General features: G+C 37.0%; 1 protein-coding gene across 3 annotated transcripts in view; it reads right to left on the bottom strand.

Annotated features, from left to right (window-relative positions):
- The window catches only part of YAF2 (YY1 associated factor 2), a 121,213-nt gene that overhangs the window by 72,889 nt on the left and 21,692 nt on the right, over positions 1-26,632 (bottom strand). Inside the window, exon 3 of one of the 3 annotated variants that reach the window (XM_075551872.1) lies at positions 8,720-8,791. The exons of 1 other annotated variant lie outside the window; for it this stretch is intronic. In XM_075551872.1, coding sequence (XP_075407987.1) covers positions 8,720-8,791 — 72 coding nt within the window. Of the gene's footprint in view, positions 1-8,527; positions 8,628-8,719; positions 8,792-26,632 lie in introns of those variants that run through there. One more of the 3 variants, XM_075551871.1, reaches the window with a different exon arrangement.

Genomic DNA, 26,632 nt, shown 5'->3' with positions numbered 1-26,632 from the left:
TTTCTGAACTTCCAATAAAGCGAATCATACAACATATAATCTTTTGTATCTCATATATTTTATTCAAAATTAAGTTAGGGAGATTTATCCATACTGTCATGTAGTGTAATAATTTATTATTTTTCATTGTTACATAGAATTACACTTTAAATACAAACAAGGCAGAACTATCTCATTTATCAATGTACCTTTACTTTTACGTATGAATGTCACTTTCCACAACAAAAACAATCTGAGATTTTTGCTGCAACTACAAACAATTGATTTCACAATTTGGGACCTGTTATCAGGAGAAGGGGATTGTGCTTGGTGAAGGGTTAGCCGAATGAGACGGTTTGACACAGTGGCAGCAATAAAATGGGTTTAACAACCATCGTAAGGGCAGTGCGGGACCAAGCAGTGTTTCATTTGGTGCCATAGGGAACTATGAGATGGGACTGCACTTAACAAAAAAACACAACTGGTTATTATCGATTAGAATGTTGATATTGTATCCACTAATTTTGAATCCTCTTATTAACATGAATAATTTGTTGACATTTAAAAACTTCCTCCTTTCCTTTCTAATGCTTCTAGATTTTTTATTTTGTTCACCAGTATATTTTTCCCAAGAAAGTAATAGAGTTTTGAAAGAGGTATACTGGTTTTAGTCTTGATTTTAATGTCAATATATCTCAGTTTTCACCATTCGCTATTAAGAGAAAGATTGCTTTACTTTAAGAACAAAAGGTTCACTTCTCACAGTTTAAAAGTATGTTTAAAAACATTAAACATTAATGAGTTTTGAATTTTATCATATACTTCTATTCTACCTTATTTCTTCTATCATAAATTATACTGATAAAATTTTAAAATACTTATCTTTACATTGCTATCTTAATTTTAAATATTTATGTCTATGTTTATAGATGAGGCTAAATCTCATTATGAACACAGACTTTTCTTTATGTTGTTTTAACTGAGGTTCCAAAACTGAACTTACTTGATAAAATTGATTGGGTAGCTCTCCTCTTTTTTCTGTTCTCTAGGTCAGTTAATATAAATTTGGGGTTATTGTTCTCTCAAATATATCTCAAATTATAATTTAAACATAACCATATAAATATCTCTTTAGGTACTACTTCACAATCATTAGGATGGCTATAAAAATTTTCATGTGAATGTTCATTAAGATCTGGAGAAATTGCAATTCTCATTATTTTTCTGGTAGGAAGGTCAAGTAGTACGGTTGCCTTGAAAAATTCTGGTGTTTCATCAAAAACATAAACAAAAACAATTACCATAGACATAACAACTTCACTCAGAAATTGACCAAACATGAAAGCAAGATGCACTGATAGTTATTGGTGATTGGGATGCAAAAGTTGGCAACAAAGAGGAAGGAATAGTAATTGGAAAACATGGATGTGGTTATAGAAATGAAAGTGGATATTACATAATAGAATTTTAGAATTTTGAAAAAAACACCCAAAAGGAGACTATATCCATGGACATCCCCAGGTGAAATACACAGAAATCAAATGGACTACATCTGTGGAAGACATGATGGAGCTCAGTAGCAGCAGCTAAAATAAGACCGGGGTTGACTGTGGAGGAGGCCATCAATTGCTCATATATATACTTAGGATAAAGCTGAACAAAATAAAAACAAGTACACAGGGGTCAAAAATTCAATCTTGAGTCTATCCCACCTGAATTTCGAGAACATCCCAAGAGCATATTTGACATATTGCACGCTAATTAGAGAAGACATGGTGAGCTGTGGGAGACATCATTCCTGAAGAAAGCAAAAGGTCATTAAAAGACAGGAAAGAAAGGATCAAAGTGGATGTCAAAAGACATTATGAAACTTGCTCTTTGTCATAGAGTAGCTAAGGCAAACAGAAGAAAGGATGATGTCAAGGAGCTGAATAGAAAATCTCAAAGGGCAGCTTTTATAAGGAAATGTACAAACCTCAATTTAGAAAACACAAGGAAAAGAACATACTCAGCCTACTAAACCTGAAAGAAACCAAGAGAAATTCAAGCCTTGAGTTGCAATCCTTTAAGATTCAATAGGCAAAAATTGAGTGATGCAGGAAGCATCAAGAGAAAATGGAAAGAATATAGTCACTGTACCAAAAAGAACTAGCCAACAATCCACCATTTCAGGAGGTAGCATATGAGCAACCACCAATGGTGCTGAAGGAAGACGTTCAAACTGCACTGAATGTATCAGCCAAAAACAAGGCTCCAGGAATGGGTGGAATACCCACTGAAATATTTCTTAAAACTGAAGAATCGCTGGAAACACTCACTTGTCTATGCTAGAAAATTTAGAAGAAAGCTACTAGGCCAACTGACTGGCAGAGATCCATTATTTGTGACTACTCCAAGAAAGGTACCCCAACAGAATATTCTAACTACAGAACAATATCATTGCTATTGCACACAAGTAAAATTTTGATTAAGATCATCCAACAATGGTTGCAGCACTATATTGACAGAGAACTGCCAGAAGTTAAGACTGGATTCAGAAGAGAACTTGGAATCAGGAATACCATTGTTGATGTCAGATGGATCTTGGCTGAAAGCAGAGAACACCAGAAAGATGCTTACTTGTGTTTCACTGACTATGCCAAGGCATTTGACTGTGTGGACCATAATAAACTGTAGCTAACCTAGAGAAGAATGAGAATTTCAGAACACTTACTTCATTGTGCTCATTCAAAAGTTCTATGTGGATAAAGAGGCAGTTAATTGAACAAGAACAAAAGAACACTAACTACATGATTTAAAATCAGGCAAGATTTGCGTCACAGTAGTATTCTCTCATCACACTTGTTCAACCTGTATGCTGAGCAAATCATTAGAGAAGTTGGATTATATGAAGAGAGAGGCATCAGGATTTGAGGAAAGCTTATTAATAACCACAGTATACAGATGACACGATCTTACTTGCTGAAAATGAGGACTTGAAGCACTTTCTGATGAAGATCAAGAATTGTAGCTTTCAGTATGGATTGTAACTCAATGCAAGGAAGACTGAAGTCCTCACAACTGGACCAACAGGTAACATCATAAATGGAGAAAAGGTTGAAATTGTCAAGGATTTTGTCTCACATGGATCCACAATCAATGCTAATGGAAGCAGCAGTCAAGAGATCAAAAGACATACTGCATTAGGTAGATCTGCTGCACAAGACCCTCTAAAGTATAGAAGAATACGGATGTACTTAGAGGACTAAGGTGTGCCTGACCTACACCATGGTATTCTCCATTGGATCACATGCATGGGAAAATTGGACAATGAATAAGGTACACTAAAGAACAGTGGTTCTCAACCTGTGGGTTGCCACCCCTTTGGAGGGGTCCAACGACCTTTCTACAGGTGTCATTCAATTCATAACAGTAGCACAATTTTTTCCAGTAGCAAAATTACAGTTATGAAGTAGCAACGAAAATAGCTTTATGGTTGGGGGGGTCACAACATGAGGAACTGTATTAAAGGGTCACAGCATTTGGAAGGTTGAGAACCACTGCTGTAGAAGAATTGATGCGTTTGAATTGTGGTGCTGGAGAAGAATATTCAAAGTACCAAGGACTGCTAAAGGACAAACCTATCTATATTGGGAGGAGTAAGGTCACAGTGTTCCCTAGAGGCAAGGATGGCAAGACTTAGCCTTACATACTTTGAAAAGACATACTGGTCAGGAGAGATCAAAGAGAGGCTAAAAAGAGGAAGACCCTCCATAAGATGAACTGACAACAGTGGCTGCATTAATAAGCTCAGGTAGGGACAATTGTGCGGATGGCACAGGACCAGGCAGTGTTTCATTCTTTGTGCATAGATAAGGTCACTATTGGTTAGAGCTGACTCAATTGCAGCTTTTAGCCAACAACATAAACCCAGCAACTCATACCCAAGAGAACTGAAATCATGTATCCTCATAAAAATTTACCGGTATGAATATTCATATAGCAGCATTATGCATATGGTCAAAGTGGAACCAAATCCAAATAACTAGCAGCTAAAGAACAGTTATACAAAATGTTGTGTATATACAACAGAATGCTGTTCAATCAAAAAAAGAAAATAAGTATTGACACATGCTAGAAATAAATTTTAAAACATTATGCTAAATCAAAGAGGCCACTAAGTTCTAGATATTATATAAGTCAATTTCTATGAAATGTCCAGAACAGACAAATCTCTATAAGCCCTAAGTAGATTCCTAATTGTTAGGGATGGAGTGAGTAGTTGGGGGGGGGGGGGGGGGCGGAGAAAGCATGTACAAGTAGTGCTAATGGTTACAGGGTTTCTTTTTGAAGTGATGAAAATGTTCTAAAGTTGACTGTGGTGAAAGTTGCACATTTCTGTAACTGTGTGAGTGTTACCTTCTGAAACTTTTGGAAAGGAAACTTCCTTATCGGGCAATTTGCAACAGCTTTCATTTCTTCAATGTCTTTGGTTTCTTTGGATTTTTATTTTCTTCTAGCCACTTTTTGTGGAAATTGTTTTCTACACAACAAAGCATTTATTCCAATATTATATACAAATTAACCATAATTTCTTATGATTTATTAAATCACTATTTTATATTTATAGTTATATCCCCCTTTTAAATCTTATGTCATCTGTGTTTCATAGAGCTTCAAAAACAGTCATGGGTGACACACTGAAATTAGATAAAACTCAAATATGTAAGATGTGAGTATACCACAATAACAAGAATTGAAAACAGAAGGGTCAAGTCTTGGAATGGGAGACTCAGAAGAGGCAGAGTGCCTTTCAGGAGGTTCCTGATTATAACAGGATGTGGAAGATGGGATTAGTTTTAAGAACTGGAAAAAGGATCTCAAGTGGTATATGGTGTAGTGGTAACACATTGGGCTGCTAACCACAGGGTGAGCAGTTTGAAACCACCAGCCACTCTGAAAATGTAAGTCAAGGCTTTCTACTCCTGTAAAGAAGTTAGTCTCAGAAATGTGCTGAGATAGCTCTACCCTGTCCTTATACAGTCCCTAGGAGTCAGAATTGACTCCATAGCACTGAGTCTGGGTTTGCTTGTTTTAAGACAAACATTCAAGCAGTCTAGTCAGCATGAAGTGGGCAGTGATATTTTTGATTGTCGTTCAAGAGATTTGGTTGCTATGCAACACATAGTTCTCAAGGGAGATTAATTTTCTAACAGGGCATCAAACATAATGTATCCCATTCTAGTACAACCAATATTTACAAATGCAGATCTGTTCAAGCTGTACTTTGTAAGTCATGATTGAACTGAGCAGAACCAGTTCAAAGCCCTGGGTTTTCTCAATAAATATCCCAAGAATTTAACTAATGGAAAAGAACCAGATTTAATTTGGTTGATCCTTCCTGTTAGTACTTATTATTGTTTATTTTCTATTTCACTAAATTCTATATTCACCTCTTAGTTTTTCTTTGGTTTCATTTTCTCCTACTTCCAATTTTTCTAGATAGCTAACTCATTTATTTTTAATTTTATAATCTAATACATGAGACTATATATTTATTCCTACATACCAATTTTGTGGCTTCCCTCAAATGTGGATTCAATGCTTATAATGTTGTGATTCATTTGAATTGTTTTATATTTTCCACTTAAAAAATACTTTTTTTCCTCTCCTGTTAATCCAAGTTACTTTTATGAGGAAAAGAGAAGTTTCAGGTATTAGTCTCGGAAAGTACATGCTATCTTTGGAAAGTGTGCAGGCCCAGTTGCCTGCACACGAGTCTGAAATTGAAGATGGCCACCCCAGCCACTTCAGGGGAGCACAGAAGAACCTGTGGAAGTAGTAAAAGTACAGGAGTGCGAATCCAGAGTGCGGAGCCAAGGGAGAGGGGAGGGCACTGCCTTAGAGCTGGAGGTGGCCTGACAGCTCACTCCTGAGAGAGTGTCAAGTCCTGCTTTTCTAGTATTGCTTCTCACCCCATTCTTTGCCTTCCCTCTGCTAGAACTCACAATCGATATACCTTGGAGCTTCTCAACCCACCCTCTCTAGATGTCTTAGCTTTTCTTTCAAATGCCTCATGTCCTTGTTTTGGAAGTGCTGTATTTTAGAAGAGTTTTTAGTTTTATCTTCAAATAAGCAACTTCTTTTGAGCTAACTCAGATCTATTTTTCCCAATGGTTGAATTCTTTTAAAACTAGATATATTTTTCTATTTCAAGATTTCAGTGGGCTATTTTATATATCTAGTTATACTTATCATTTTTAATGAGTAATTAATTACATGTTCTTAAGTTTTAAAAAAAAGATGTATTTTAGAGGACTTGATGCAAAGGGCTTAAGTGGAGAACAAATGCTTTGAAAATGATTAGGGCAAAGAATGTACAGGTGTGCTTTATACAATTGATGTATGTATATGTATGAATTGTGATAAGAGTTGTATGAGCCCCTAATAAAATGTTTTAAAAAAAAGATGCAAGTATGAAGCTGCAAATAAATGGGTGTAAGCCTATACTAAAAAAAAAGCATAGCATTCAACATGAAGCTCATAAGTACAAAAATGTCATTATTACACCAAGGAAACTTTGAGACTGAGCAGTGTCTGTTGTAGGTAGTATTAGATTCAAAATTAGTAACTCAAACCATTTAACTTTATGTTCTCTTTTTCCAAATATTGTATCTAAATAGGTTCTATTGGGTTTAAGAATGCCATTCAATCTGTCAAAAGGGCTTTCCTCCTTCCATCATCTTGAAACTAGATCTTATTTAATGCGTCATTGAACCAATATTCTTAAAGACAAGGGTTTCTGATAGTCACGCAATGAGCTAAAATATCCAACCCTCAAACATCAAGTAAACTGAATTCCAGCTTGTTTTCTAACACCACGCAGCAACTTTAAAGTGATATCATTCTCAAAACTATATGCTCTTTTTTTCATGACATTTATACTATAAACCATTAAAACCACTATGCCTGCATGTATGAGATAAAAGTGTATTTTAAGAAAAAGTTAAGATGAATAGTACTGCAAATTAACCTGCTTTAGAAATTAAAAAAAATACTTTTAAGTACATTTATGGAAGTAATTTTCCATTTGATACAGTTGAATTTTAGTTACTGATGTCAGGAACTAAATCAGATTTTTAAAAAATCCTTTGTTTTCTATAAAACCTAACTTACTATATATACTCGTGCATAAGCCGAGTTTTTCAGCACATTTTTAATGCAGTTTTTGTGGTAAAATTAGGTGTCCTGGCTGACATTTGGGTTGGCTTATATTTGAGTATATATGGTAAGTGATTTATATCAGAAAAAAAGCAATATAATCCAAAGCTAATTTTAAAGAATTAAATTAAATCATACGAACATTATTCATTTCTACAGACGTAGAATATTTGAATTAATCTATATGCAAATAAATATCTAAGTTGCTTATTATGTCTGGTAGGCACAATTTTACATGCCTTACATGAATTAATTCATTTAACCTGGTAACCATTTTAATTTATCGACTTAGGATATGAAGTGATCAAGATGCTACAACCAAGTGTTTATGGGAATGGTAGACTTTCCCTTAACCGTAAAGTATAAAAAAGTGGTTTGCAGAGGAGGACATTTCAAGAACATAAAAAACAAAAGGCAAAAAAATATGACAGCTACCTAAATAAGAATAAAATAGTCAAGTTGAAGAAATGAAGGCTAACTAAACAAAATGAAGTGAGATTATAAGAGGTCTTAAATGCAACAAACTAATTGAAAAAGTCTATTATTCTGAATTACAAAGTGGTGAGTATAATTGGAATACATCTAAAAGGATTTTTCAAACATACAATCACTGAAGTAAAAGGTACACTGTGTAACTTACTATGTTAAGAAGTACGAGTCAATGGTGGCCCAGTCTATTATACATTGGGCTGCTAACCCCAGGTCAACAGTTCTAACCCCGCAACCAGTCCAAGTAAGACAGATGAAGCTACCTGCTGCAGTGAAGATGCAGTACAGTCTAGCAAGACCAAATGGACAATTCTACTCTGTCCTTCAGGGTCACTCTAAGTTGGAGCTGATTCAGTGGCAATAGGTGGTGGTGGTGGGAGTCATTAAGTATAAAGCTATGCTGCTGAACATCACTCAAAAGCTAAAATAATGTGACTAATCGGGCACATGCATATATTTTACAATAAAAATATTCCCATAAATAGAACATCACACAAAAAAGGAATTTATCAAAAATTCTAACATATAACTTCCCTACATTACTTTGGAACTACTATACAATTTACAAAAAGTCAATGGCAATATAATTTTTCAGAAAGTTATTATATAAATGATAATACATTATAAAAGAAACATCAATATACATTAATTCATATTCTCATAAACCTAGATATTTATCATTCATACAATGAATTATATAACCTAACTGATATTTACAAATCAAAATTACCCTAAACAACTTCCTTCCTTTGTAATTAAACAAACCCCTTCCAAATGGAAGAAATTTTTTAAAAATCTCAAAGTTTATAAAAAGTAGATTACAAGAAAATAAATAAATAAATAAAAGTGGGCTACTTACCAGTAACTTGAGTTATCCTATTGGGTCTTTTCCCTCACAGATCCACCTCTCTTGCCCTTCTGTCCAGCATCAGAATCTTCCTGATAGACATCCACTGGAACTGAGGGAGCATGCAGTACAGACGCATATGTAAGAAAGTTGGGGGAAGGGGGTTGGGAGATGCTACAGACATGCTTCAGTGCACTTGCTTACCTTCCTGAAATTGGAAATTTCAACGGTTCCTTGGTCCTCAAGGCATTCACAATAACTTCAAAGAATGTGGATCTGTGGAGATTACCCAATAGGAGAACTCCAGTTACTGGTAAGTGATCCAGCTTTTTCTTCTCTATCAGAATAAGAAGATTATTTAATTTTAATTGAGATTATTATTACATGTAGAACTACAAGGGAAAGAGTTGTAAATCACCAGATAAGTTATAAATACATGCAATAAAGTATAGAACACAATTTGATGACTATAATATCAACAGCAAGTTCTTGCATTAACAAAAAACACAGGAAAAAGAAATCTTGAATGGTTATATTTTTAAATTTTTACCATAATGGCAATATTTTAATATGCAAAAAAATAAATATCTTCTATCACATTGCTATGCCATTTCACTGAAACGCTATGATTTTTAAATATCAATACAGTAGTTGATCAAAAAATCTGTTATTATGATTAATAATTTATGAATTTTGACAGAAAAAAAATCTCTGAATTTTGGTAAAAAATGTACCATTGCCCAAGGGGCTCACAACCATGACAATTCCTACTCCTGGCAACCAAATAGGACACGTCGAACTGCTCGTATGGGTTTCCAAGACTATTCCTCTTGACAAGAGTACAAAGTCCCAGCTTTCTCCCACAGAACACCTGGTGGTTTTCAACTGCAGACATTGTGGTTACATGCCAATACGTAACTACTACGTCACAAGGGCTCCTCTACAAACCAACCAGACACACAGAAAAGTAGGCTAGGTTACTGATCAATAATAATGCTAGCTTTAATTTAAATATTTGTAGAAACAAAAGAAACCAGCGACAGTTTTGATAATGTACTGTACTTTAAAATAACATAATTTTAATTAATTACATTTATTCATAGATAAATTATCTACAAATAGATATGCCATCTTCAAGCTCACATGAAGATAGTCTATTACCTTTGGCTCAATACATACTAATTAGGTAGATGATAATTTTAATGCGCTGCAACAGTGAGGACTTCAAATGCTAGTTCCTACTGAAAATACACCACAAATGTTCCAATAATACCTCGCCCTTTACCATTATGCTGCTCAACAATCATCCTCTACCTTCAAGAAACTATGGTTTCATGTCTCTTCATTCTATGGAAACAAATTAAAGAGAGTAAAGAACTATTTCTTTTCTTTAAGAGGAAATTGAATTAAAAGGGCTATACAACCCCTCTATCATTGAAAATATAATTCAATAAAAATCTTACACTTCAATCACATTGTGAGGTAGTATTTATATTAAAAAACAGTAAATTATGTTCCTATTTAAGATGTAAACTGCCTTGGTTAAATTTTATTCATTTTTCTATAAATTTGAGGGGGTTTGTTATGATACAATCTTTTAAAAATATATTCGTAGTTATATAAATCAATTTTGGATAATTTTATCATCCCAGAAAGAAATCCTGTACTGGCATCCCAGTTCTTCCCCTGGGCCGGCTTCAACCGCTAATCTATATTCTGCCACGGTAGATATAGACATTTCATATAAATGGAACTTCATAGTATTCCTTTTGTGATTGACTTCTTTCACTTAGCATATTTCTAAGGTTAATGTTGTACCACCAATCAGTACTTAATTCTTTTTTATTGCTAAGCAACATTCCATTGTGTCACCTTTTATTTATCCATTCATAAGTTGATAGACATTCAGCTTATTTTCACTTTTTTTCTCCATCGTTTTATTGGGAGCTCTAACAGATGTCAAAACATTTCCATAATTCAAATAAATCAAGCATAATTGTACAATTGCTAGTACAATCAGTTTCAGAACATTTTCTTTCTTCTTGAACTCTGTTATCAGCTCCCTTTATCCTTTCTCACCCTTTCCCTTCCCCTTGTTACTATTGTTATTTATTATTATTAAATCTGAGTTTTAAAGTATAATAGTAATAAATGCTTTAGTGTTTTGAATTACAATTACTCATTTCGAATTGTAATATATAGGTAATCATCAAAAAGGAACATCTACAAAAATCCCTAATATAATTTTATTCACTGAGTAGTGACTAAGTACATGGTACACAAGCTTTGGTGATAATGGAACCGAATGGGAAAAATGAAATAGAATAGGGAAGCAAGTAGCTAATTGCCTCCTTTTCCATTACAACCAGAAGAACGAATGGTACCTGGTTACCTTAATGAACATTTTGATCAAAAAACAACAGAATTTCCAATTCTCATGGAATTCACACTTCTTGGGAGTTTTACTCCGATGCACATGGAGTCCCACAGTCAAAATCAACTAAATATCAATTCTTAAAAAAAAAAAAAAGGGAAAGAAAGAAAGAAAAAAAATTCTAGACCGGAATTTTTATTAAAAATCTCCCCCATTAACTCTAATGACTGCACTATTCATCCACAAAAAGCTATTCTTCAGTAATCCAAAAATGACTGTTATGACAAAAATTACCTCTTAAAACAAAACTGAATTTGTCAAAATAATTTACAATGTGGTATCTTACTAATAGTAAGTACAAGGGAGAAGAAAATGTTTTAAAATTGATTATAATGATTGTACAACTCTTTTTGATATGACTGGACTATTAATTATGGTATCATTTCTACCATCATCTTCTGATAGAGATATTAAACTAAAATCAAGATGGCACAACTACATTCAACTGTAAATAGGCACAAAATAGGAACTTCACATCACAGGAAGTTATAATAAATGAAGTTAATGTAAGTAAAGCATGTAGTAAAAGTGCCCAAAATTTAACCATATATCAAAACTGTTAACCTAAGTACCCAGATATTGGATTGCTCTAAAATAAGTTTGTGCCATTTTAGTGAGATGTAATTTACAGCAGTGGAGGGAGGAGGGGAGAGAGACCTATGAAGAAATTCGAAGCTTCTTTCAGGAAATTGTTTATAGTAATAGTGGTGCTATTATTTTAAACTATAATCTTTATAAGATAAAGCAAGTATTTATGATAATATCAGGAATCAGTTTTCATCAAAAGAGGAAAAACATGTTCATAAAAACATTGAAATATAAATACCATTAGTCACCCATAAGTTTTAATAAGAGCCATATCTAACAAAACATTCTAAATAGTATTGTATCAAGTAAACCAATATCAATACACTGTATCGAGTAAACAAACATCAATATCACACCAGTATACAAAAAAGAAGGCTGTGTTGTGCAGTGGTTAAAGCACTCACCTGTCAACAGAAGGTAAGCAGTTTAAACCTACCAGCCACTCTTCAGGCGAAAAGCTATTAACAACCCCTTTCCACAAAGATTTTTAGAGTCTTAGAACCCTGATAAGGCAGTCCTACTTTGTCCCATTAGGTAACCATCAGCCAGAATCAACTCAATATATAAATTATATCTGTGAATATGATCAAATTCATCATTACATTGTTTACTTTATATAAGGAAGCTACTTGGACTTAAAAAATTACCAGAAACATTCACATAAATTGTTTCCCAAGTCCCAAAGCCTGACTTTTATAGCTAGACTTTTAAGGCTGCAAATACTTAAAAACTATAAATTAAAATATGAGAAAAATAGTACGATGCAAATGCTTCAAAAATTTGTGGGAAATTCTAATTTTATTTTATTTCTATTTTTCCACAATCTTTTGAAGCCCTCTCATATAGTCTCGTGTTTGTGACTAATTAAGACACTAACATTCAAACTGTTCTATACAACTGAGCAGGTAAGCACCTCTTCTCTACAACCACCCTGTTTTAACCAGAACATTTATTTTCCTTCCCCACCCCGCTCATACAAGCTTCCTTTTAAAGAAAGAATTCTGCAATAACAAAATTTAAACCATTTGATTAAAGGATAGTGTTATGGATGAAACTGGACTAGACCTGAATTTGTAAAATGTGGAGGAACCTGAATGAAGAAAACTACTGATGTTGATATGCTGCTAGAAACTATCTTCCTTATTAGGCATCAAAAACACAAACAAAACAAAACAAAATCCTATCGATAGGAATGAAGGGGATTGCAGACTGAAGACCCACAGCCTATTAGTAGTCAACTGGACACGCCCTGTCAGAAGGGCCACAAGGAATTGATGAGCGAGGAATCCAGATCAGATAAACCCCTCGGGACCAATAAGGGGAGCAGTGATACCAGGAAGGTAAGTTAAGGGGGGAGGGGAGTGTGGTGGGTAAGCGGGAACTTATCACAATAATCAACGTATGGCCCCCTCTCCCAGAGGAATGGACAGCAGAAGAGTAGGTGAAGGAAGACAGTGGTCGGTGTAAGATATGGGAGAAAAAAAAAAGAATAATAATTTATAAATTATCAAGGGGACATGGGGGAGGGAGGGTGGGGAACAGAGGGGGAAAATAAGGAGCTGATACCAAGGGTTCAAGTAGAAAGAAATGTTTTTTTAAAAGATTATGACAACATATGTACAGATGTGTTTGACACAATGGATATATGCACAGATTGTGTAAGACCTGTAAGAGCCCCCAATAATATAATTTTTAAAATCAATAAAATGGGGAGGGGCTATCTTCCTCTTAAAAAACAAGGGCAGTATGCAGGCATGCTGCACAGTAACCAAATAGTTAAGAGTCAGAAAGTGGTATTGAGCTTAAAGGTGAAGGCCAAACACCCAAGACAATGGATACCCACAGGGGATTGCTGTAAGCAATGACTCGATGGCAGTTGAGTTTAGTCTTTTGATTGATACGATTTGATGTGAAAATATAAATCGTATTTCAAAATGTTATTTCAATAAGATAGTTAATGTCATCCACTCAATAGTTTCTAGTTCACAAAAAATGCTTGCTTTCCTGTTCTTTCAGAGTGTCAGAAATATTATATGAATGTCTCTAAAACTTAATATTCAAATTAATGTAACAAATAACAGCTAACAATACTCTCAAACCTAACAAAAATTAACCCTGTGATGTATGTTTTTCTCATTTTTATTATAATATTAAAATTCATCTGATCAGATTCTTATGTCTTTTTGTAACTTCTTTTAATCTAGATGAAAGTTTTCTCCCACTTTAATCAAAAATTCCTACTGTGATCTTTCTCATAGTAAGAAGCAGTGGTAGCCAGGCACCATGTCGTTCTTCTGTTCTAAAGGTCACGGATACTAGAGCTCACATAGTTTTTAGGGTTTTTTAGACTACTGTCTTGACTTTCTTCATTCTTCTTTGCTACAGACAGGAAAAGACCAATAGTTAGGTGGGCCTGAGCAGATTCTGAAGCCTTGCTTTCAAATTATTGCTGAATAACCACCTTTAAAAGGGTAAGCATTGATTTCCAGCAGGCAGGCAGCTAGGCTTTCCCATTTCTTGGACTTAGCTGGCAGCACAGCCCCTGAACTCCAGTCTTTGATCCTGCCTTAAAAGAAGAACCTAAGCTGCAGGAGACTTCGCCCTCTCCAAAGGAAGAAAAAGAACAGCAGGGAGCAATTCAGCACATTGAAGTACGAAACGAAAGAGACAGACTTAATGAACAAGCCAGTGAGATTTTACAAGTAAACAGAAATATAACAAACTCTGCCAACCATTCTTTCAGAAGAGGTCAGAATTGATCACCAAAATACCAAATGTGGGGCTAACAACATGTGTCAACCATTCACAAGTGCCTACATTGCTTGGGGAAGAGGATGAAGAGGCCCTGCATTATTTGAGCAGAGTTGAAGTGGCAGAATTTGAAGAAAATCTTTACTTCTAAAATAAAGAATTTCAAAAGAAAATACAGAATTTCATCTGAATGAGAGTGGTGGTCCATCTTCAACATCAATGGAAATCAAGTGGAAATCTGGAAAGGAGCTGATAAAATGTTCATGTCAACCATAGAACAAAGCCAGCAGGAAGAGGCAGCATGGACAACCAGGGAGTTTCTTTGCCTGGTTTACTGAACATTCTGATGCAGGTGCAGATGAGTTAGGAGAAGTCATCAAAAATGATATATGATGTATGGATTGTAACAAGAGATGGAAGAGGCCCCCAAAAATGATAATTAAAAGAAAACATGGTATTTGGTCAAATCCATTACAGTGCTGTTTGGATATAGATGATGAAACAGGTGAAGGAGAAGATGAGGACATATCAATGTGATGAGGGGGAGCGTGGAGTGGAGACCCAAAGCCCATCTGTAGGCAAATGGACATTCCCCCCCCCCTTACAAAGGGGTCACAAGGAGGAGTGACCTGACCCCATGAGTCAGGGTACAGTATAGCACCGATGAAACATATAAGTTTCCACTAGTTCGTTAATGTTTCTTCCCCCCCGCCCCCACTATCATGACCCCAATTCTACCTTACAAATCAGGCCAGACCAGAGCATGTACAGATAAGAGCTGGAAACACAGGGAATCCAGGACAGATAAACCCCTCAGGACCAATAATGAGTAGCAATACCAGGAGGGGAAAGGGACGGTGTGGGGAAGAAAGGAGGAACCATCACAATGACCTACTATAACCCCCTCCCAGGGGGACAAACAGAAAAGTGGATCAAGGGAGATATAGGTCAATGTAAGACATGGAAAAAAATGTATAAATTATCAAGGATTCAAGAGGGAAGTGGGGGGAGGAATGAACTGATAACAAGGACTCAAGTAGAAAGAAAATGTTTTGAAAATGATGATGGCAATATATGTACAAATGTGCTTGACACAATGGATGGATGGATGGATTGTGATGAGTTGTACGAGACCCCAATAAAGTGATTTTTTAAGATGATGAAGAAGATTTAGAAGACACTGATGAAGAAGAGAATGAAGATGACAGGGAAGAAGGTGAAATGATGACAAAAGAGAGGAAGGAGAGAAGGATGAAGGAAAAGATGACTAACAACACTAATGGATGCCAACCTTCCTTTTTAAATTCTCTTCATTTCCTGGGACCAAGTTGCAGTCTTGTGTTTTTTTCCCCATTGTGCTCAGATGCCCTGTTCTTGAGTTATCTTCTCTCCTCTACACCATGGTTCTCAACCTATTTTTTTGGGTGGGGTGGGGGGGGAATCTTGAGCAAAATACAGTGGCAAAGAATCTCTGCCCCTTTGTGTTCCAAATTACTTTTTTATCCCTTCCTGTCTCAATAAAACTATGGAATCAACACACCACCCTGCTCTGTGGGAAAACAGAAAACCCTCTGCCCCTGGCTTCTGCTGGCAGCTGGAGGGCACCGCCCCTGTGTAGAGCTGCATCGAATTCTAGCTCCTTTCCTCCTTTCTCTAGATTGGGCTCAGAGATTACACTGTGTCTCTATGTGAACATGGACAGTTAGCACTGACCCACATGCGTCTGCCTACTCTCTCTTGTTTAAAAAAAAGAACTTTTATAAATGGGGGTTACAGAAAGTCAGCAAGGGTTGGGTTTTAGATGGTTGGGTGGGTTAAATGCACATTTTGACAACAACGTGGCTTCTCTTTAGCATGTTTAAGGGTGATGTTTAACGGACATCCTGGAAGTTTAAGATGCCACTTTTAGAATAAAATTCCCTCATAATGATGACCTGAGGCCAGTCACTGGATGGAAGCATCAGAACCAGAAGGATCTTCTTGGGAATTGACATCTCTGTTGTAATTTTGTTCCAGTTTATTTTTAATTAAATGTTAATTAAAATTTTCTTTTTGTTTCACTGGAAAGAAAAGATGCTCAGTTTTAAATGTTAAAAGTGTACAATTTGCTTTGATACAATAAAACTACATGTGTATACACACACCCACACCAAAAAAATATAAATATACCTTTTCGGCATGAAACAGATTTCATAAAACACTAACAACTTTTACTAACATAATAAAGTCAATATAGCACCAACTCAGCAGTGATAGTTACTATGATAGCTTAAGAAAGTGAGATCTCATTTTCTTTCCTTTGAAGGGAAACATTCCTATTTTATTTCAGATAACTTAAGTAGCAATGCCTCTATAACATTTCAACATGATTTGTCAATCCACTTAAACATAATTAAATTCAAAATCACTTAAAGGTTTGTAAGTAATAAAATGCCATAGACATGAAAGTCTTCTTCCATACAAATATGCATATATACTAATGATTTTTTTCATGGAAACATCCATAATGGTATCAATAACTGTAAAGTACAAATTTATCCTGTTTTAAATCAATGCCAGATCATTAAAGCCCCTACTATCTTTCACTTAAACAAAGGAAAACTTCTCCCAGCTGGTCTATTTCCACTCTCGATTTCTACTAATCCATACTTCCTCTTGCTTCCCTTCACACTTACAATAAAATCTAAATGCTTCATCATTTATAACTGAATGACTAAAACGTGATCTGGTACTTGCCTGCTTTTCCAACTTCATCTGATGCCACTCACTTCCACCTCCCATCATGCTAATCTCTTTGATCAATAAAAAAATAAACTCTTTCCTAATCCTGGACTTACCATCAACTTTAACTCTTTCATGAATGCCTTTTCTCATCTTACCATTTAAATGCCATCCCCTCCAAGGAGAATCCTGTCCAAATACTTCAAGTAACTCTCATTGATAGTCAATACAGTCTGCTATAGTTTTATTACTTAGTACTCATCAAACCTAAATTTCTAAACAATATAAATCAAATCAAACAGCATATACACACAAGTAACTATCACTTTATGGGACAAATATAACTTTACATTTATTAGGTTAACTGACCAACAAAGACTGCATTTTACTCCTCCTCCTAATAGAGATAGAGGGTTCTTCAAGCCATATATGCTTCCCTACAATTAATCAACTTTGCAATTTTTTTCTTTTCTTTTTAAATCGTTTTATTGGGGGCTCATACAATTCTTATCACAATCCATACACCCATCCATTGTGTCAAGCACATTTGTACATTTGTTGCCATCATCATTCTCAAAACATTTGCTTTCCACTTGAGTCCTCTAATCGGCTTCTCATTTCCCCGTCCCTTCCCAGGCCCCCCTCCCTCATGAACCCTTCATAATTCATTTATTATTATTGTCGTACATTACACTGTCCGACGTCTCCCCCCGTCCACTTCTCTGCTGTCCATCCCCCAGGAAGGAGGCCATACGTAGATTCTTGTAATCGGTTCCCAACTTTGCAATTTTTAAGTCTTTGAAGTTACTATACACTCACTTATCCCTTAAAAATCCCTGGTAACAACAGGGAGCTAACAATAACAAGTACAAGAAAGAGGAAACTGTTCTACTGAATTGTATGATATGTGAATTATAAGCCAATAAAGGTTTTTAAAATTCCTGTGAACAGGATGTACCCAAAGTTTTTTGCTTCTTGTTTTATCAATTGTGAGATTCTATAATTACAGTCAAGGACCACCTTTAGAAGTACAGGCTTAGTGCTAATAACTACTTGATTAAATCACATTTTTCCTGAGAAAACAACACTAATTGCTAACAAAATTTTACCCATCTTCAGGCACAGTGGAGTATTTAAGGTGGCTCTTCTTGCCAGTCTCTAACTCCCACCAAACTACCTTTCCCTGCATGGGTCTAGTAAGAAGGTAGATGACGAGACTGACAGGATTCACTTGTGGGTAACTGAGAACAGGACTCCCTGAAGTGGCATCCTGTGTATAAAATGATCCCTCAGAGTTGTATGAGCCCCTAATAAAACGTTTAAAACAAACAAAAGAATGATCCCTCTGAGAAGGAGGAGAAAGGGTGGGGATCTCATTACTATTAAGAGCTAAGAGTGGAATATGTTCTGAGCTAGAGATCTATGCACCGCAAACCTCCCAGATCCAGATGACACTTATGCTATCAAAGTAGCAGCAACAGAACCAGGAGCCATAGCATAGAACAGATTGGAACAGAGTGATGGATTTCCCTAGTCATGAAGCAAGTTAGATGAGTGCTTTTGTGCAGGAAGCTAGTCTGTGCAGTGGGGTGCCATTGGGCACTTAATTGTGAAAATTAAACTTATGACCCGCAATTGTGAAAATTAAAGTTATGACCTGCAAAAGTGGATCTTTGGGCTGAGACGTACTTGAACGGGCTGCCTCTGGGCATTTACTTCAGGGATTTCAGTATGCTAACCCACAGAGATTGAGCTGACAGTCTTCGGAGTTGAGGTCTACAGGAGAGTGTTATGCCCCACTGGACAGATCTGAAACTTTTTAACACGTCCTGGTAAAACAACTACCCTTAGCATTTCTCACTGGAATTACAACTCGTTAACTTCTTTTGAAATGTTTTATATGAACTTGTCAATTGTCAGTTTAACTTAACTTCCTTAATAAACCCTTTAATCGTGAATTTTATCTGTGAGTTTCTGTGTAGCCATTGTAACAGATATTAGAAACTAGAAGGGTAAAATAGTGGACACTAATTAACATTATACCCCATCTTATTAACTACCAATATTAATTTCCTTTATTTAGCCTATATAATTCAGACTGTTGTAACTACTATGAAAAGCTTAGTACAGCACTATGTAATTATTACCTTGTTACAACTTAAAATATGAATTTCAATGTCACTTCTTAAAAATATTATTTATTAATCATTTTATTGGAGGGCTCTTAAAAATCTTTTAATAACTCATCACTCAATTTTATTAAGCACTCTTATATATGTTACCACCAACATTTCCAAAACATTTTCTTTCTACTTGAGCCCTTGGTATCAGCTTTTTTCCCCCTCCCTCCCCCACCCTCATGAATCCTTTATCAATTATTAGGGTTATCTCATGTCTTACACTGTCTGTTGTCTCCCTTCACCCACATTTCTGTTACTTGTCACCCCCAGGCGGGGAGCTATATACCCAACCTTGTGATGAGTTTCCTTTCTTCCCCTTCCCCTTCTCCCCCGCTGCCCCCACCATCCATCTATCCTCATATCACTACTCCCACTACTCTTACTGAGAGTTTTATCTGTCCTGAATTCCATGTATCAAGAGCTTTTATTTGTACCAATGTGTATACTCTGGGCTAGCTGGATTTGTAAGGCAGAACTGGGTCATGGTAGGGTCAGGAATGATGTGTGTTTTGACAGTGCTATACTGCACCCTGGTTGAATTGTCCCTACCTTGTAACCATTCTGTGGGGAGATAGCCAACTATCTACAGATGGGTTTGGGGTCTCTACTCCAACCCACCTCTTTTGCATTGATATAATTGCTTGTTTTGGCTCTTTTGATACCTGATCCCATCAACACCTCATGATCACACAAGTTGATATGCTTCTTCCATGTGGGCTTATTTGCTTCCCTGATAGATGTCAGTTTAACTTCAACCCTTTAAGACCCCAAACAATATCTTTTCATAGCTGGGCACCATCAACTTTCTCACTATATTTGCTTATGCACCCATTTTGTCTTCAGTGATTGTATCAAGAAGGTATGTAACAGAAGAGTGCCCAGGTCATTAGAACAAAGTGCTCTTATGTTTAGGAAGTCCTTGAGTAGAGGCATGAAGTCCATCTGCTATTTTAATACTTAACATATAAATATATGTACAATGGCCTCTATCCCTTTCATTAGAAATTAATATATTTATAAATATATACATGCCTATAGCTATACCTCTATAAATAGCTTTTGCTTCCTACTTCTTTCTTCTAATTCCTTTCACCTTCCTCCTGTCCCAATTCCGCTATTATGCCCACCTTCCACTGGGCTCTCAGTAATTCCTGTTGGATACATTGCACTTGATTAAACCCCACCAAGCTGCCTCGTCATCACTTTTAGATCTCTTATTGTTCCCTCACCCCCGAGTTTGTTGGCTCCCCTCCTAACCCTGTCCTTTCTGATGTCTCCCCAGTTGTCCTGTTGTTTCTCTTTGGTATTGTTTGTCCTGCCTATCTTATATAGACATGGAGTGAAAGAAGGAAAAAAAACCTTATCTGTCTGCTGGCCCTATGAGTGTTTTTCAATGTCACTCTTGTTGACATAAATATTACATGAAACCTGAGAGAAATTTAAGATTCTACCTGATGAAAGTAAAGGTCATATGACACTGCTGATCACACCTCTTCCTTTGGGAAACATCCTCTTCCCTGTGACTATATTACACTTGCCCAGGTATCTTACTACCTATTGATTCACCTCCGGGAGGCCCCCTACTCCACACCTTGCTCTTTTTTACCACTGATTTCTCTTTGGATTCTGTCCTAGGCTGTCTTTTCTCACCCTATATAGGATATTTTCTCCCTCAACTACCTCACCCACTCCCATGGTTTCAACTCAATTGTGTATGCTTATGACTACCAGATATGGGCTTATATACCTGCTCTGTTTCCTAAGTTTAGCTCCACATATACAGCTGCCTAAAAGATCTCCCCTTCCAGATTTCCCAACCAAAACTCAAACTCATTGCCATAAAGTTTATTCCAACCAACCCTGTGGGTTTCCAAGACTCTAACTCTTTACAGGAGCAGAAAGCCTCTTCTGTCTCTCATGAAGTGACCGAGGTATCAAACTGTGAACCCTATGGTCAGCAGCCCACTGTATAGCCACTATGCTACCAGGACTCCCAGACTTCCCACAGGCACCTGTAACAAATCTTAACAAATCACCTTCCCCCAAATTCACCCTTTTTCTTATGTGTTGTCTAATGAAACATGCCATCACTCATTCACTTAGCTACTTAAATAGCGAGAATCCTGGGATTCATTCTTGATTTCCTCACTGCAACCCAACTTAACGAACCTAGTGGCAAAGTTTAAGTTCTCAGCCACTAACTAAAAGGATGTTCACACCTACTCAGGAGAAAGACCTGGTAGTCTGCTCCCATAGAGACTACAACCTGAAAAACACTATGGGATAGTTCTGCTGTCACTTGCTGTCTCTATGAAACCAAAATTGACTTTACAGCACCTAATAAAAACACAACAACTTTTCATTTCCCACAACCATATCCAATCAAACACCAGGTCCTATAAAGTTTCTCCAAAACTTATTTTATAATCCATTCATTTCTCCCTCGTTAGTAACACTACCCTTGTTTAGCAGCTACTAGGCTGTCTCATGCCCAAGGGTATTATAGCAGCTTCCATTCAACGGTCTCCCTGTGATTCACATGGTGGTTATATGTTGGGCTGCTAACTGTAAGGTTAGCAGTTTGACACTACCCGCCACTCCTTGGGAAAAACACAGGACTTTCTACTCCCATAAAGAGTTACAGTCTTGGAAACTTACAGAAGTTCTACCTACCCTGTCCTATAGCATTGCTATGACTCAGTGTCTAATCAATGGCAGTGAGGTTATTGTTTTCAGTTTTCTAAACATAACTCCTCATGTGACATATAATTCTGAACTCTGTAGCTACTGTGTTGTCTTAATCAATGTTCTCCATTTTACTTCTGTGGGTTCTAATACTCACTGCAATGGCTACCCAGAATAGGCAAAATTCATGATTAAAGGGTTTATTAAGGAAGTTAGTATATTAGAATGCTAGTGAGAAATGCTCAGGGTAGAGTTGTTTTTATCAGGACATGCTACAAAGTTCTTTCAGGCTTGCTAATAAAATGTCCAAAGGGGCATACCATTCTCCTGCAACCTGAAGTCATTCTGCTCAAACTCTGTGTGTCAGCAAACCCAGCAGTGGGAATTAAATTCCCAGAGGCATTTTAATCCACAAGCTAGCCACCTCCAGCACAAAAGCACTCAGCTTTACTTGTGCCATGTTATTGGAAAGCCCATCACTCAGTTCCATGCTCTGGGTTCCTGGTTCCGCTATTGCTCTTCTAATACTATAGCTGTCTTCTGGAACTAAGGAGGCTCACTGTGCAAAGATCTCAAATTCAAGAGAACATAGTGCTCCACCTCTGGCCCTTGCTGGTAATGAGATACCCTCTCCTGCTTTTCAGTGGGGTCCTTCTCTGGAGTGCACTTAGTAGGATGGCATTCCAGGGAATCCTAATCACAATTACTCACAGGTGAATCCTATCAGTATCGGCCCAAACTTCTTACTAGAACCATTCAGGAAAAGGTCATTTGGTGGGGGTTAGAGACTTTAGCCAGAAGAACCACCTTAAATAATTCACTGTCTCTGACACTACAATTCCCCGCCCATTCCCCTCACACACTTTTAAAATAATCCAATTTGAGGGAGTTCTGTATGCCATGTTAAAGGAGATTAAGGTGAAATTAAGTCTTGACCTCAGTAGAGAGTATGCAGTAACACAGTTTATTTCATTGGGGATATGGTCTGAAGAAAAGACAAAACCATACTTGCTCTATGTGTTAATGCCATATGGATCCGAGTGAAATCCTAGAACCATCAGAAGAGTACACACGAGAATGCTGTCTGAGTTCTCTCTCTCTGGCTGATAGTGTAGCACAGAGAGTAGAGACAGAGTAAAGGAGTAAGGTCCAGACCAGACACTGAGGCAAGGAACCAAGAGAGAAAACAGTGGGGCATTGTCACTATTATGGGATTCAAGGCCGAACGAGAGGTGGGCTTTCTGGTTCATGGAGGCAGAGGCCAAGGGACCATATGGCTGAGAGACTGAGGACCAGAGAGAGACTTGGCTGACAACAGGTGCTGCTGTGGAGCAATGACTGCATCCTTAATGTTTTCTGATCCTGGCTTGTGGCAACCTGTTAACTTCCCTAATAAACCCCTGTAATTATTATGAGTATTGCCAGTGAATTATGTGTGGCCATTGCAACAAATTATCCATCCCGGCATAGATGTAGAGTTGCAGGAGGGAAGGTTGGTGTCATGTTCTAGAGTACAAGCCTTTAATTACTATACTATGTGATTGCCGCAAACTCTTAAAAATAGAAGATCTTTATATTATTGCTTCCTATAATCATACTGAATACACCTAATAATGAAAAACACCAAACTATAAAAATAAAACTAGATATATTTTCTTCACTAAAACTACAAATGTACAAGAGAGATTCTATATAAGTGAACAATGGCATGATTACGATTAAATTGCAAATTACCTGATAATGGCAACAAATTACAAATGTGCTTGACACAATGGATGTATATATGGATTGTGTTAAGAGTTGTACAAGCCCCCAATAAAGTTATTTTAAATAAATTACAAAGTACCAAGAAATGTTAAAGTGCTATGTAATCAAAGCCATTAAGTTTATGAAAAATTTTCATGAGGATGGAACGGTAGAGGAGGAAGGGGGAAAAAGAGGAGCTGATACTAAGGGTTCAAGTAGAAAAATGTTTTGCAAATAATGATGGCAACATATGTACAAATGTGATTGATACAATTTATGTTATAAGAGCTATAAGAGTCCCCAATAAATTATTTATATACAAAAAAAAGTTTATGAAAAATTTGTGGCAAAGCAACATTGATCAAATGCGATTATCACATTTTATACATAGTGAAATAACCTTAATAAAATTTATCAAAAATTACATTTTGGTGACATTATGAATTGAAGACAGTTTTGATCTGTAAATGACAACATTAAACATTCATCTAATCAATAACTTTTAACAGATTTGGGCATAAAAAAGAGCAACTACACAAAATTGTCTATAGTTTGTATGTATATTTAAATTCAAAATAAATACTTGAAGAACTTTTAAAAAAGCAAAAATGTCTAATGAAAGCATCTAAAGAAGATGGATGTGTGGGTATGTGAGAAGGAACTGAGGTAAAGCTAGACAAAGACAAGAGCTCTTCAAGAGAACGCTCCCCAGCCACTCCACAGAAATCATTCTTAACGGTGCCCTTTGAAATGTGAAGCTAGGAGTGGCAGGTCTGGTAGGGAATGATCAAGGGTAAGGTTACTTAAAGAAGAGGTATAGTTGTAACCCAGGTGGGGATGGAACATGGTAGTAGGGCAGGAGGAAAGTCAAGGGAGATGAAGGAAAGAGCTAGGAGTCAAAGGGCATTTATAGAGGTCTAGACAAAGACATGTACATGCAAATATATATATGGGGATGGGGAAATAGATCTATGTGTCTATATTTATAGGTTAAGTATTAGTGGCAGAAGGACCTTGAGCCTCTACTCAAGCACTCCCTCAATGCATGAATACTTTCTTTTATTAAATTGGCACTCTACCATGCTCACTCTCCCGACACAACTGCTGAAGCCAAAGTGGGTGAACAAGTAAATGTGGTGAAGAAAGCTGATGGTGCCCGGCTATCAAAAGAGATAGTGTCTGGGGTCTTAAAGGCGAACAAGCGGCCATCTAGCTCAGAAGCAACAAAGCCCACATGGAAGAAGCACACCAGTCTGTGCGATCACGAGGTGCCAAAGGGACCAGGTATAAGGCATCATGCAAAAAACAAATATATATATATATATACACACACCATAGTGAATGAAGGGGAAAGTGCAGAGTGGAGACCCAAAGCCTATTTATTTGTCAGCCACTGGAGATCCCCTCACAGAGGGATTTAGGAGAGGAGCTGGGTCAGTCAGGGTGCGAGGTAGTACCGATGAAGAACACAGCTTTCCCCCAGATCCTGGATGTTTCCTCCCCCCATCTACCATAATCCGAATTCTACCTTGCAGGACTGGATAGGGCAGAGGTTGTACACTGGTGCATATGGGAGTTGGAGGCACAAAGACTTCAGGGTGGATGATACCTTCAGGAACAGGGGTGTGAGGGGCGATACTGGGAGAGTAGAGAGTGAGTGGGTTGGAAAGGGGGAATCAATTACAAGGGTCCACATGTGACCCCCTCCCTGGGAGACAGACGGCAGAGAAGGGGAGGAAAGGGAGACTCTGGATAGGGCAAGATATGACAAAATAACAATTGATAAATTATCAACGGCTCATGAGGGAGTGGGGAGGGGGAAAAAAGAGCACCTGATGCAAAGGGCTTAAGTGGAGAGCAAATGCTTTGAAAATGATTAGGGCAAAGAATATAAGGATGTGCTTTATACAATTGATGTATGTATATGTATGGATTGTGATAAGAATTGTATGAGCCCCTAATAAAATGTAAAAAAATAGTTGTATGCGGCCCTAATAAAATGATTTAAAACAAACAAACAAAAAGAAATGTGAAGCTAGGAAGCCTGAACACAATCCAGCTTGAGTTAGTGGTAGAAGAGTACACAGATGGAACAGGGCAATAATTCAGAGGGAAAAAACCAGTAGCAGAATCCCTTTTTGGAAATGAAAGTTCAGAGAGCCCCACAGATAAATACCTAAGAACGCAGATGATATAACTGTAGTGGGAGAAAAATGGTGGTCCACCTGTTTGCCCTTCTCACAGCCACTGAGACAATGCCGTGAAAACTTGGGAGTTCCAATTACCACAATCGAAAACTTTTGTCTCCTTCTCAGGAGGAAAGCCAGCTCTCTTAAACTCCCACAAACTTGTTACTTCATTCCAACTAGAAAACCATCTATTTTTACTCGCTTGTTTCTTGTAACTTGTTCCCTCACAGAAGACTTTCCAAAGTCTTGGATGAGATATATGGCTGAAGGAAAATGTAGCTGTTTATGGATATAGAGAAAGGGATCTGAGGGGTGTATACAATAGAGAAGAGGCATATTTAGGAACCAGGTGCTCAATAAACTTATCTATAAAAAGTTTGCTGAACAAAGCACCACAGATAAAGACAGAGATAAAGGTACATACACACACATTAATGCCCTTACACTGTGGGTCTCGACCCTTTCACAGGGGTCACCCAACTCATAACACTATCAAAATTACAGTTATGAAGTAGCAATGAAAATAATTGTATGGTTGGGGGTCACCACAACATGAGGAACTGTATGAAAGGGTCACAGCATTAGGAAGGCTGAGAAGCACTGCCTTACATGAACCCCAGAATCCATCTTTGTCTAAGCACACACATGCCGCTCCAGCAGAATGATTATCTCAGAGCCCTGTCTAATCATGGTCTTATCCTAAAAACAGAGCAGTGCCCCCCAAACTTTTATTTAGAGATGCATAATCTAAGGGTCTTGTTAGAATGCAGGTTCTGATTCCAGAAGCAGAGAGGAAGCTAAGACTTCCCTGAGAAGCTTGCTT

The sequence above is a fragment of the Tenrec ecaudatus genome, chromosome 6 (assembly GCF_050624435.1).
Source record: "Tenrec ecaudatus isolate mTenEca1 chromosome 6, mTenEca1.hap1, whole genome shotgun sequence".
NCBI classification, from domain to species: domain Eukaryota; kingdom Metazoa; phylum Chordata; class Mammalia; order Afrosoricida; family Tenrecidae; genus Tenrec; species Tenrec ecaudatus.
This window is presented reverse-complemented; position numbering and strand designations above follow the sequence as displayed.